The 15,237-nt window shown below is 31.5% G+C and overlaps 1 protein-coding gene across 1 annotated transcript in view; it reads left to right on the top strand.

Annotated features, from left to right (window-relative positions):
* Positions 1-15,237, top strand: part of LOC124428188 (mucin-17) — a 37,997-nt gene that overhangs the window by 18,568 nt on the left and 4,192 nt on the right. Inside the window, exons 4-6 of the mRNA XM_046971972.1 lie at positions 9,905-12,337; positions 14,392-14,571; positions 15,128-15,202. Coding sequence (XP_046827928.1) covers positions 9,905-12,337; positions 14,392-14,571; positions 15,128-15,202 — 2,688 coding nt within the window. The remainder of the gene's footprint in view (positions 1-9,904; positions 12,338-14,391; positions 14,572-15,127; positions 15,203-15,237) is intronic.

Consider the following 15,237-nt stretch of genomic DNA (forward strand, 5'->3'; position numbering starts at 1 on the left):
AAACAAGGGGAACAAAAGGTAAAGAAAAAAAGAAAAAGAAAAAAGAAAAATTCAATGAAGTCGATAAAATTGATAGATTTATTAACAAGATTTCTTTTTCAATATTCTTCTTTTTATTTATGATAAATCACGAATTAATGTCGCTTCTCTCTTATGGTACTATAATGCATAACGTCATGTCTTAGAAATGCATTTGTTTCACTGCCAAGGGGTAGTAAAGCCGACTATCGAATATACCCCATCCCCATACATTATTTCGAGGCTTTGGCATTCCCTTTCGCCTTCAAATACGTATATCTTATTTCTTCTACGTATTTGTGAAAGTCTTATTCCTATAAAAAAAAAAAAGAAAAAAAGAAATACAACTCTTAACCCTATTAAAGGATATTGAGATAAAATAGATTTTTATCTCCATTGTCTGTGAATAGCTTAAAACATAAAAATAAGATGAAATAAAATAGAGGTATTATATAGCATTCGAAAAAAAGATTGAAAATTTCTATATTAATAATAAAGATTATATTTTTTATTTCTTTTTTTTTTTTTTTATCGAGTATCCCCAATTCTTCTTATTAAAATGACTTCTTATTATTTATAATTTTCGTCTCTTTTTTTTTCCTTTTTTTAATTTGTTATATCTTCTATCGGGAAAACAATACCTAGTAATATCGTTTATTATTTGAAATTATCAAACGATGCAATCGAAATTTTTAATATTTCATTTCCCTTTATTATCATTGCCAATTATCATTTTATTATTAAATTTATTCGAATATTTATAAAAATTGTATAAAAAAAAAGAAAAAAAAAACGAAGAAAACTAGAGTTAGTAAAGCCCTTTCTAATGTCGTGAGAAAAATTCATTAATTTCAATTCTTTAAAAATTATTAATAAAATCTATACGTCAATAATATAAAAAAATGTCTTTAGCTTTTTTATTAAAAGTTTATCAAACGATTCAATCAATTTCTTTTAATCATTAATCCATCGATCATTCTTTCGATTGTCACTCATTAATTATATTCATATTACATTGAATGTTTACAACAAGAAATAAACAAACAAATCGAACGAACGAACAAACAAAAAGCAGATAAGAAAGAAGAAAAAAAGAAAAGGAAATAGCGAAGCCCTTTTCTCTAATACCATAGACAATCTCTCCCCTTCATAAGTTTCACTTAAAGCTATTTAGAATAGCATGAACACAAATTTGTGTATTCGTGTGTTACATGATTTACATGTGACAAGTCAATGTCGCGTGTAGATCGTTTTTAGTCCTCTTTGGATTTGGACGTCGTCGTCGAATTAGTCGTAGTCGTCGTCGTAGTCGTCGTCGTCGTAGTTGTCGTCATCGTCGTAGTTGTCGTCATCGTCGTAGTTGTCGTCATCGTCGTAGTTGTCGTCATCGTCGTAGTTGTCGTCATCGTCGTCATAGTCGTAGTCGTCGTCATAGTCGTAATCGTCGTCGTCGTCGTCGTCGTCGTCGTCGTCGTCGTCGTCGTCGTCGTCGTCGTCGTCGTCGTCGTCGTCGTCGTCGTCGTCGTCGTCGTCGTCGTCGTCGACGACTTAGTCATCGTCGTCGACGTCGTCGTCGTCTAGTATCGAGCGTCCCGACGCCGGGACGCGCGAAGCTGTTGCCATGCCGACAGACGAAGCTACCAGGGCTTTCCCTATTCGTTCGCAGTGTCTCGGTTCACCTACTGATAGCTTCGAGTTGTGATCGAACACAAATTTGTTTTTCTTCAACATTTTATTGTTTGAAAAAAGTATCTATCGAAAGAGAGAAAATCATCGTTTATTTTGTTCCTTGTACTTTTATTTAGCTTTTTTTTTCTGTTTGAATTATTTTATTCTTTGTAATTGTACGAAGTTGTCTTTTTTTTATGTTATTTTTTTTTTTTTAATTTTTTTTTTAATTTTTTTTTTCATTTTTTTTTTCCTTTTTTTTTTTATTTTTTGTCAATCAATCATTCCAATCATTTTCGTTCAAGATTAATTAGGAAATTGATTTTTCGAAAAGAAATTTGTGTGGATTTTTGAAGGATCTATTATCGAAATGAAGTTTTATCTTGTAAGATTAAAATAGAATATTAAAAAAAAGAATTTGATTTAACAGAGAAATAATCAATTTATCTAATATAAAATTTCTTTTTTTTTTTCCTTTTTTCTTCTTTTTTTTCGAAGATATTTTCGAAATAGGATAAATCGATTGATCTATCCTGAAGATCATTCTATTGAGAAGAGCAATAACTTCTTTTTCTTTCTTTTTTTTTCTCTTAATAACTCAAATTTTCTTTCATCATTAATCATAAATCCATTCATTTATTCATTTATTTTTTTATAACAATCTTATTGCATCGTATATTTCACAAAAAAATTCTAATCATTAGATTAAATTAATATACTATGTAATTGTATTAATAATTTGTAATGATATTCAATTATAGTTACAGAGAGTTAGTTGATTTATGCAAATAGATGGAAACTTCTTACTAGATATTAGATACAACGGCACCATCTGTTTAATCATCTCTCTAATACGATTCTAAACTTCTCTCCGTTGGTAAAGTAAAATCTAACATTCTAGTCTTCGCCTCGATCGAGGTAAGAAGTAAGAGAAGATGATTCTCGTGTGTTAGTTGTTAGTCTTGCTCGATGCTGCCACCAACCATGTATTTCTGAAGTTAAATTCTAAAATTGTTAGCGTCGCGACGCGCTCAATGGGTTTTACATTTTTAATCAGACCGATAAATACTCTTAACTATATATATATATATATATATATATAGTAATTAATAGAATTTATATATAGAATCTACCCGTATATTTATTTATTTATTTATTTATTTATTTATTTATTTATTTATCTTTTTAATTATTAAAAAGTAAAATAATTCAAACTTGTTTATATATATATGCATCTATAATAATAATAATAATAATAATAATAATAATAATAATAATAATAATAATAATAATAGCACAAAATCTTTTTCTCTATCAATTTATTTTTCATTTTCTCTAAATTGAACATGAATTCTTTTGATTATAATTTTTATACTTGAATTATTTCATTGTCGTTGTATTAATCGTTTAAAAAATGAAAAAAATGGATAAAAAAATACTTATATTACATATTTAAAATGAGACACTTTATAAATTCGATTAAAAAAAAAAAGAGAGAAAAAAAAAAAAGAAAAAAGTTAACCATTCGTAGAAAGAAATAAATCACATGAGCGTAATTAAATAACAAGTTTCATTTAAACTTGATTCTTGAATACTTTAATAAGACACGTTACTAAATACGGTAGAGGATGGTCAGTGCTGAGCTTGAATACGGATCGGCTATTTTTAAATTAGCAACTATGTACTAACAACTAGTTCCGCTCGTATGCGAATAACTTTCGTGAAAATATAAGATTTTACTTCGCCAAACTTTCCCCTTTGAAAACTTTCGAAAATATGATAAGAAAAATGATTTCTTATCGTTATTCTCGATATCGTATCTATGGAATTACATTTCTTTTATCTTCTTTTTTTTTTTTCTTTTTTTCATCTTTTTGCATTACGATAATAATAATAATAATACGTATTACTTATAACTTCTTTTTACGTATTACTTATAAATTCTTTTTAAACCAGATATACTCTCTTTGACAAACAATATCTCAAGGAAAGATAATAATACCGTCTTACCGAGTTATTTTCGAAATAAAATATATTAATAGTACATTATCAATAACGTGTATTAAGAATATACGAACGAGATTATTATTACATTTCTTTTTTTTGCTATAGATTTTATTAAAAACTTTTATGTAATAGATTATTATGAACTAAAATATTTAAAAAAAAAATATATATATATTCTATATATAATTGTGAGATATTAAAAAAATATACAATTTTTTAATATATTGATCCCTCGACATAATTACATCATCGTTATGAAACTTACACGCGCATACAACTGATTATCATCGTATCAATTTTACGTAAAAAAAAAAAAGTGTAAAGAAAAAAAAAGAAAAAAAAAATAGTATTTTCAATCATACATTTGATCAAATTCGAACGTTTTTAAAACCATCGCTATATTTAAATCCTATTTCTCTGTTCAAACTAACTATCATGTTCCTTAACTTTTCCTTGGGTTATCCAAGAATAGAAACCTACGGCGGTTTTGTGGCGTCAATTTTTTTCCCTTCGTAGACATATGCTAGCTTTAACTATACGTTTCTAGTCCAACACCAGGTACCACTGTATCTTTCTTCTCTTCGACCCATTCTCTCTCTTTCTCTCTTTCTCTTTTTTCCCCTCTTTCTCTGTCTAATCGTGACTCTCTCTTCCTAGTTTCACGTTCCTCCCACGTTTAGATGGTCGAGACCGGTTTGCACTCTTCCGTTGCATCTAATTCTCTCTCTCTTTCTCTCTCTCTCTCTCTCTAATATTTTTTTAATCCGTTCCATACTATCTTTCTCATTCTCTTTTTATCATCTTTAACAAAGAAAGACAACGTGGGTCGATTGCATCAACAAAAAAAAAAAAATAATAATAATAATAATAAAATAAAATAAAATAATAAAAATAAACTTTTTATAATAGATAATCAATGAGAATTACTTTTGATAATTTTTGAATGCATGTATGTAATTCAAATGATTAACTATTATTATACTATTTCTACGAGCTAAGCAATAAAAAAAATAAAAGATAGGAAAAATACACACACATACACGCATAATAACACATTTGTTGTGTGCCTTTTCCAATCGCATCTTTCTGCTTTCTTGTTTTCTATATCCCCCCCCCCCTCTCTCTCTCTCTCTCTCTCTCTCTCTCTCTCTCTCTCTCTCTCTCTCTCTCTCTTTCCCTCCTCTTTCTCTTCTCTTTCTTTCTTTCTCTCTTTTTACTTTTAATCAAACAGATAAATTTTTATCTCTTTAAACTCCTCACAAAGTTCGTTTAAAACCGATAAACAACAGTATTCGTTCACGTGCAGTATAGTTTCAACGCGAGTGATCTTGTTTGATCTCGCATAAAATTCCTACGACGTAGCAAAAGATCTTGTCTTTATTTTCTTTCTTCTTTTTTCTTCTTTTTATTTCGTTGTTGGTATATTAAAAAATGCGCGCACACGTTTTTACAATTATCAATCGATCGAATAATTAAGTAATAGCAATTAAGAATTTCTTTGTTTTTTATTTTTTTTTTCTTTTTTTTTTTTTTGCTTATAGCATTCGCAAATCGTTACTTGATACTGATAGATCGTCGAAAAATTGTATTGATTTTAAATCGATCATTCTCTTTCTATCCATCTTTTATATACATTTACGTTTATATTTATCATTTGATTTGTGAATCTTCTGGAAAGAAAGAAAAAATATCTGATTTATTAATTATGATAAAAACTTAGTATAGGGATTTTAGATTGAAACTTATTTTGTTTAAAAAAGAAAAAAAGAAAAAAGATTTAAATTCTTTAAAAAGATATAGAAAGAAATTCGTAATTTTAACCTTATTTTCTATCTTTTTCTTTCTCCAAGAAATTCTACATTTCTCTCTCTCTCTCTTTCTCATTACACTCTCTATTTCTCTCGCACATCAACAAGACGTGGGACGATCCTCGTCGTCGTCGTCGTCGTCGTCGTCGTCTTCGTCGTCTTCGTCTTCTCGTCGTCGTGAGTTTCTATATAAATCCTCGTGAACTCACTGGGTTCTCCGAGTAGTTCGCCATCGGCAAACAGTTCGTACGGATCATTCTCCGGGTACATAAGTGATATATTATATATATTAGTTTTGCGGTTTCCGTGTGTTCTCATCATTGTGTGTATGTCACATAGATATTAGGTATAAATTCATTAAAAAAAAAAAAAATAATAATAATAATAATAATAATAATAATAATAATAATAATAAAAAGAAAAAAGAAAAAAACAACAGACAAAAAATTGTGCTTTTCTTATATTTTGTTTTGTGAAACAACGAGAAACGAACGATCGAGATATGTATTTGAAAAAAATAATAATCAAAAATATGGATCGATTTGCAAGACGCGATCCTTTAAAATCTTTTTTCTTTTTTTCTTTTTTTTTTTTTTCTTTTTCGTTTTTTTTTTCTCATAGCTGATTTCAAACAAACAAACAAAATAATTATACTAATAACGAAAGGGATCTATCTGTAAAATATTTAGTTATTTTTTATTAGAAAACTTTTTTACATAAAGATAAACGGAAAAAAAAGGAAGAAAAGAAAAGAAGAAAAGAAAAGAAAAAGAAGCAGAGGAAAAAATAACTCTGCTCAAATTTTCGTATCTCTCCGTTTTCAATTTTCAATGATTTTATTATATAAGTAGTGGAGTGCAGTATACACGATAGTCATATTCGCATTTTTTAATGCTATTTTTTACTCGGCCATGAAACACTATTCGTGTTTCTATTAATAGAACGATGATAAATAAATGTTTCCAATATGAAGTAAGGAGGACTTTCTTTTTTAAGGTTCTTTTCTTTTTCTTTTTTTCTTCTTTTCTTTTTCGTTAAATATATATTTTACAATTCTTATACGAATTTCCTTTGCTTCCTTATTTATTTATCTTTTTTTTTTTGTTTTTCCTTTCAAGGACAATCTCCTTCGACTTAGAATAATACCAAACTAATGTAAACATAATAATATATATATATATATATATATATATATATATATATATCTCCCTCTCTGTTTCGTTCTATTTCTTTCTATAATTTCTTCTAGAGATTTCTCGAATCGAATTCTCATTCCTATCAAAATTTTGACGACCTTCGTATAATCAACATATCTCGATCGTTTGTTAAACGTTTCGATCACTTATCGAATTTTAAAAGACAAGATAGAAAAACAACAACGAGTGTACGAAAGACGAAAAAAGGAAAGGGAAAGGAAAAGGAAAAGGAAAATATTTGTGCATTTCAACGATGGATTCGGCCCTTAAATTAGGACGAAGTATGGGCAATGGCGTATATAGAGCTGCTGGGGCCCTGTCCCGTGGAGCTCGATTCTTTCTGGCTGCATTCCCATTTTTCGGAATAAACAATTCGGTATGATGAGCGAATTATATATAAATACTTTCATTAATTTAACATTTTTTTCTTTTTATTAAATATCTAATATAAAAATATCTACAACGGATGAAATCTTATAAGTAATATTCAGTGCAAAAAAAATGTTATGAAATGAGCAGAGAGAGAGAGAGAGAGAGAGAAAGAAAGAAATGGATGGATAGATGGATGGATGGATGGATGGATGGATGGATATGAAAAAAAAAAATATTGTTACCTCATCGTAACACGATTCAATACTACGCAGCAAAACGCAATAGACGCAATTCGATGCGAACGTATACTACGTATAGTTCGTCATATACTTAAATAGATTCCTCGGAAGATAGTGTTTTATTGTATACAAGGGACTCTCTTATAATAGTTCGAATAAAATCGATTTAAAGTTGAAAATTCAACAGTTTGAATTATTATGATTCATCGTAAAAAGGGAACGACCCTGTTTCATCAATCGCATTCAACACAGGCGCCATGTTCTTTTAACTCGTACAATTAATAGTCTAAAAAATGTTGGCACGCGCTAACAATATATATCGTCTCGAGGGATCATTGTCAAACGCGAGATTAAATTTAGAACGTGATTCTATTATACGCCATTTGGGAATCTAATTCATTTAAATAAGAATCTAATTTAAATTAATTAGATTTTTACTTTTTTTTTTCTTTTTTAATATTTATTTTATGATATTTAATTAGACATAAGGATTATAATAATTCGATTTTATTCGTGTTTGTCGAAATTATAAAAAAAAAAAAATAAAAGAAGCTAATTATGTTTGAATATTAGTATTGGTATATAAAATAACAATGGCAAAAAGCACAAACGCACACTCCTCGAGAGTACAGAAATAGTAAGTAAGAAGAACAATACCAAGGTGTAACTTAGCACGAGTAAGCTATACGGTGAAAGTATAAAAGCTCGAGGCGAGGCAAAGCTTAACGCAAAAGCTAGCCGGTTGTAATATAGTGGTAGTGGTAGAGAGAGTATGCGTTGAACACCCCAAAAATAGAACGGGAAAGACGTCGGACTCGAAAGTTCACATTTCATCGTTCTTCTCTCTTTTTTCTTCTTCCTTCTCTTGTTTTTCTTTTCTTTTCTTTTCTTTTCTTGTTTTTATGTTCCTGTTTTTCTTCTCGCGTTTTTTTTTTTTTAAGCAGATACTCGAACTAATGAGAGATCATTTTAATCGATTAATATTTTTTATAATCTTACAACAATTCAATTTTGTTTTACCTTTTATTCCCTCGATACTCATTCTTTTGTTTCGTTCTATCAAAGATATAAATTTATTTACCATTATCGTGCAATTAAATTGCCCGCTTAAAAGCCAGGGCAAAATTTTATGACAGCCATTATGGCCGCCTTTATAACCAAATAATATATAATGACTTTTTTAACGAGTATAACCGCATCCGACATAATAACATTTTTTCAAACAAATTAGACAATGAAAATAAATAGGGAAAATAATATATACGAAATTATTGCGTCTTGTTGGTTAAAAAACCAACCTTCCTATCCCTTAAAAAAAAAAAAAAGAAACATCTAATGACTCGAATGCGATTATTATTTAACACTATAGACGAATTGGCAAGAAATTTGAATAATTAATTAAATTAATTAATTAAGAAATTTGAATAAACCCGACGTTTCCTATCTGCATATTTTTTTAAAACTTTTTTTTTTCTTTAGAGCATTTAACGTAATCATCATTACAGTCGTACATATATATATATATATATATATATATATATATATATATCTCAAATCGATGATAAGCATGCTTGTATGCATCGTATATATTTACAAAAAAAAATAAAAAAAATAACAAAAAAGAAAAACACATGGCTTTTCTACCGTTCTCTTCGTTTACGCGTTGCAATATTATCGTCGGACACGCTCCGACGAACCGAATAAATGTCCTTTCGCAATTTCGATCTGTAAAACATCGAAATAACAAAAAAAAAATAGACGTTGATAAAAATTGTCGACTATTTTCGACAGTTATAAAATCTATATGAGTGAATAGAAGAAAAATAATAATAATAATAATAATAATAATAATAATAATAATAAAAATAGAAATACTATTGACATGAAATCACTTTCTAACGTTAACAATTTGTTCTTGAAATCTTCTTAGTTTCCAAAAGTTTAAATCAATTGTAATAACACCCAAGTTACGAAACAATACATCTTTTAGCTGAACTTCGTAGCAAAAAGGTGATAGGTTAACCGGAAGTTTATTTTTCTACTTGTTACGGACAATGGTCTCTCTCTTTCTCTCTCTCTTTCTCTCTCTCTCTCTCTCTATCTCTATCTCTATCTCTATCTCTATCTCTATCTATATATCTCTATCTATCTATCTATCAATCAATCTATCTTTTTTTAGCACACACGAATGATTCCCTGGCCACATTCCAACTTTCAATAGAGTTCCTTTTTCCTTTTGGTGACGAGCCAAAGTCTTCAGCGACGAACAAGCGTGTTAGAAAAGATATATCCCGAATCGCCTTGGGCATTGATCTGCTTGCAATTGATTTTCTATTCCCTTGAAAGCTAATGCAATTTCTATCGGTTTATCATTGGCAACGTTTAAATACGAATGAACACAAATTATTTTAATCAAATGTATTATTTTTATCTTCTTAGGATTATTATCATAATGAGTTATGAAACCTCGGTGATATAGATAAATACGATTTTTCGATTAAAAATATTTAATCATTCTTATTAATAATTACAATTTAAAAAATGTTTATACAATATATAAATATATCTAAAAAAAAGAACAATCGAATTGTTTTAGGGCGGTGAAGATGGAGAGCATGCAGCTAACAGTTCAGCGGAAGACAAATCTGCCGTAAGCAGTCCTTCGGAGAACGAAACCAGCAGTACACCATTGACATCCGCAGTAGAGGCTACAGAAGAATCAGGAGCAGCATCAGCAACGACAACGACGACAACGACGACGACAACGGCGTCGACGGCGGCGGCAGCGACGACACCAGAAACAGCAGCACCAACAACAGCAACGACGACACCACCAGCAACCAGCCCGGTAGCCGAGGAAAAGAAAGAGGAACCTACTCCCTCTGCCCCTACTCCCGTCCCTCTAGAGGATAAGAAAGAGGAGGTCGAAAAAGTCGAGGCAGAGAAAAAAGTAGTCGAGGTCAGTCCAGACGGTGGTCAGTCCTTAGCGGACTCAATAAAAGTCTCCGTCTTCCGAGTCCAGCCAGTCGATACGCCGTCTATCATTGAGAGGAAAACCAGTGAGGATCTCCCATCCCAACTCCCATCGAGCCCTCCACCAACTCCGATCGAACCGTCGCCCTTACAACAAGCTCAGCAGGCAGCGGCGACGGCTGTCACTGTTACGGCTTTAGCTAAAGCTTTAGAATTGCCTGTTGAACCTGTTGTAGATAAGGACGTTACGACTGAAGTTAATTCCACGTTACCAACAATTTTACACCAAGACCCTCTAGAAGACGTTCCTGAATTGTCATTGTCCGCTCGCGTTTCTAACAATGATCCACTCGAACAGTCATCTCCAATTCTCTCGAACCTTGAATCAACAACCATTGAAAAGATAATAATTCCTGTTGACGTAGATTCCGCTCTATTGCTTACAAAAGACGAACCTGTAGGTATCGTAAACAAGACTGATGAGACTGTTCCTATACTGACGGAACCCGATAAGACTAACTTTTACTCCAAACTCGAAACTGTTAAGACTGATTCAAAAATGTTGGAAAATGAAGCGACTAATGTCGAAGATATTTCTAAATGCACTTCCGATAACATTATTGAAGACATCAAAACGACTGAAAAATTAGAGACTAACGTAACAAAGGTAGAAACGACACAGGAAAATGTTGAAATTGTTAGCAATATTGAAAAAGTACCAGATGAACAAGCGCCGGATGAACAAGCTAATAAATTCATCGAAGATGCCAAGGAGGTTATTATCGAGACACCATCGTGCAAGGAGGATATCATCAAGGAGGACAACAAGATAATCATTTTGGATGATGTCGAGGATTCAAATCCGTCCAATGTGATTTCAAATCCTGAAGGAACATGTAACGAACACATTATTGTCGAAGCCAAACCAGCAGTAGTCATACCTTGTGAAGAAGTAGAAGAAGAAGTCGCTGAGATAATCGAAGAAATGGTAGCTGAGGTAAAAACTACAGACTCCGTTGAAGTAATCGAACCAAACGAAGAGAAAATCGAAGCAGAACCGATATTATCAGATACAACCTTGCCAGTCAAAGATCTTCTTGTAGAAGAAATGAACAAATTAGATGTCTCTTCTATCCCTGAAGATGTTAATATGGAACTCGTTGATCAATCTATAACGGAAAAGATAACTGTAGTCGAAAAACTTGCGGATGAAAAAAAAGATATAATCGAGATAGCTAAAGTCAATAGTTGTTCAGTCTCTTTGCCGATATCAGAAACAAAAGAATCCTTAGACGCACTACTAATACCTGAACAACCACATCTGTTACCACCACCACCGCCACCACCATCATCATTAACATCAACTACCATTACCGAAGTCGCTTCCAACGAGCAATTAAATGAAGTACAAGCAAATGAATCTTTAAAGGACCTAACAAATGCCAATGAACTCTTCTTGAGTTCACAAAAAGACACAATAGTAACGACAAACGTTCCCACGGAAAGACAGAGTCCGTCCCATACTACTATTACGAGAATTACAACACCACCACCATCACCACCATCTTCCTCACCTACTCCTCCTCCTCCTCCTCCTCCTTCCTCCATTTCTACCAAAGAGGAAGATACTTCTTGTCGACTTCAAAGTGAATCTTCTGAGTTCCCATTACCACCACCAAATGAACTTACAACAAAATCTCCTCCTTCCTCGCCTCGATGTAACGTTAGTCAAATGTCCAGTAACATAACAGAAATCGTCCAATCGTCAATCACAAGTCCAAATCCAAGTCCAAGTAATCGATCCAGTACAAGTATCGTGTCTAGCACTACAACAGCCACAAACGATTGCTCGCAAACATTGTTGCACGACGACCAGACCGATCGAGATTTGAAGACGGAGTCGGTGTCTCAGAGCCTCAATTCGTACAATGATTCAGAAGTTGAGTTGAAGGAGAGGTTAGCCCAATCCCTGGCGGAGACGGAAAACCAGAAGGAAACCTTATCGTGTCGATCGTTGAACGACGATGTCTCAACTGCCTTCCAGGAGAACCACCAGGTGACTAACATGCGACACAACCTCCTGGCATGAATTTGGGCCAGCCAAATTACATTTTGGCAGTGCTCGCTCGTTACCAAGTATATCTCTCGTCGTTACGGTTCGCACCACCACAATCTCTTCTTGTCTCTTGTCGTATAGATATTCGATAAATATGTATATAAATATATATATTATATTATATATATATATATATATATATATATATATATGCACATATATATCGATGACCATCATTACAGTTATTCCTTCAAATTTCTCCTTATCTTAATAAGTATAACTGTTATATCCAAAAATCTTACTCATTCCAAACCTTTTTCTACATATATATCTTTGTCTGTCTCTCCCCTCTTTCTCTCTTTCTCTCTTGTGGTCGAAATTGATATATCCCACTGTGTTATAAAATCTTCCTTGACGATATATCTCTCATATCCAATATCTCAATCATATTTTCTCGACGAAGAGGACAAAATTATGATACCTGACGGCTGCATCTCCAAAAAAAGGGTTTTTCTTTGCACGTTTACGTATTTCGTCATCTCCAGAAAATTCTTACTTCCTTCATACTTACTCACTCACTCACTCACTTACTTAATTACTTACTCTGGTACTCTTTTGTTTCTAATAAAAAAGGTTTATCCTATTTGCTTTGGCCATAAATCCTTCCTTCTTGCGATGGATCGATCATATCCAAAAAACAATCCCTCTTATCCTTAAGTGTCTATATCGAGGGTCTCGTCAAATGTTTATCCTTCATCCTACCAAACACACAAACAATAAAATGAGAAATTACTTCTTTCATTCCCTTTGATAATCTCTGATTATCCACCCTGTTTTATATGATCAAATCTTCAACAATACCATCCCTCCCCCTACACCATATTACCAAATTATTACCTAAAAAGAAACCCTTGCGTTGTTTGCCTCTTGGTTTTCTTGACACGGTATATTATTATTAACCTGGCTTTACATTTAAAATTCAAAATACGCTAAAAAAAAGTAGAGCCAATATTGTAGAGCTCGGTATTATTATTATGTGTATGTAAATACATATATATATATATATATATATATATATATATATATATATGTGTGTGTATATATATATAAATAGATCTATAGATAGACATATATATATATAGAGAGAAATCTTAAGCATAACAGTAAATCAGTTTCTTGTTAGAAACGTCATCATTTTTGCTAAATTTGTTATTATCACTAATATGTTATGACATATAGTTCGCTCGAATATTAGATCAGTTTTTTAAAATAGAGTGAAACTCATTGATAGACGTGATCTTATTTTATTTATTAATTCATTTAGATCAGTAGAAAACTGGCGCTTCGAAGGAGCGACCTTCGTTAATGATAAAATGTATTTTTTTATTTTTATTTTTTTATTCTTTTTTTTTTATTTTGTCTGTTCTTTGTCTTCCTTTTTTTGTTTATTTTTATTTTCTTTTTTATTTATCATTTTTATTTGATAGATACGATCGTACATCCATCGGATTATATTATTCTTTTCGCGTAATTGCATCCATTGCGTTTCATTAGAAGCATCTTGTATATGCCGCATGCAGAGTTATTTTTTTCTCTCTCTCTCTCTCTCTATTTTTTCTTATTATTATTCTCGGGATTTCTCAAACGAGGTTCACACATGTTCTTTGAGCTGCTCGAAGCATGGTGAACGATTCTGTCCTGTCATTTATATCTGCTTTATCAATTTCTTTGCGTTGAAACATTCAAAAGAGAAAAGAAAATATCTAATCAAAATTATAGGATATTTATTATTGTTAATTTTACGTTTATTTTTTCTTACTTCTTTTATCTTTTGTTTTTCTTTTTTTTTTTTTTTTTTTTTTTTAATTCGAAATGGTTCGACAGAATCGATTCACGTTCTTACGTTGATCGTATTAAAATAAATAAAATAAAAAAAAAAAAAAAGAAAAAGAAAAAGCATGTTTGGTTTTTTGGGTCATAGACAGGAAACGCGCCTTTTTTCAAATTAGGAAAAGAATATTTTAATTGTGTCTGTCGGACATGATGTTTTACAGAGCACTCCGGAAATCGAGAACCCAGTAGTGGAAAAGACCACCGTGACTAATGAAGTTGGTACGACAGAAAGTAACGTTGAGGAAGCTCCAAAGGTGGCACCACCAGCCATCCCGATTGAAGTTCCAGCTTCGCCGCCATCTGCACCGGCCATTACCGAAGATGTTGCTTCGGTCACTAAGGTAAAACAATGATTTAGGGGGAACCATATGTTATGCTCTGTCGTCGTATTTCGACAGAAAGATAGAGAGAGTCTACTTGCAGTCTACATCGATGATAATCATGAGAGTATGATTATGGGAATAGGATGATTCATTACTTAAGTGGGTGTCATCATAGATATATAGATGGACTCTCCACTGTCTGCTGACTCTAAAGAAGAAAATTCCTCCACTTCTGGATATGATTCTTCAGAACCTGTTTGTTTCTCATGTCCTGTTGAGTAAACATGATACTTGACTCTTCTTTATGATTTCGTAATCATAATTAAAAATGATGATCGCCTAATAATTCCGAATACTTGCATCTTAAAAATCTTATGACGATTATTGAGCGAGGGGCCATCTGATTATTATTAATCTAATACATTGTTGCTTTCTTGTTCTTTTTTTTTTCTTTTATATTTATTATTATTTTTTTTTATTATTATTACTGTTATTATTATTATTATTATTATTATTATTATTATTATTATTATTATTATTAATACAAATTCATTGGTTCTATTACACATTGTAGGCCATCGAGGAAATCGACATTAGTGACAAAGCAGTTGCAGCAGCGGTTAACGAAGCCATTGAATGCAACACGAACGTAAGCTTTATCAACATGAATATGTAATAGTAATT

This window comes from Vespa crabro, chromosome 11, assembly GCF_910589235.1.
Source record: "Vespa crabro chromosome 11, iyVesCrab1.2, whole genome shotgun sequence".
NCBI lineage: Eukaryota > Metazoa > Arthropoda > Insecta > Hymenoptera > Vespidae > Vespa > Vespa crabro.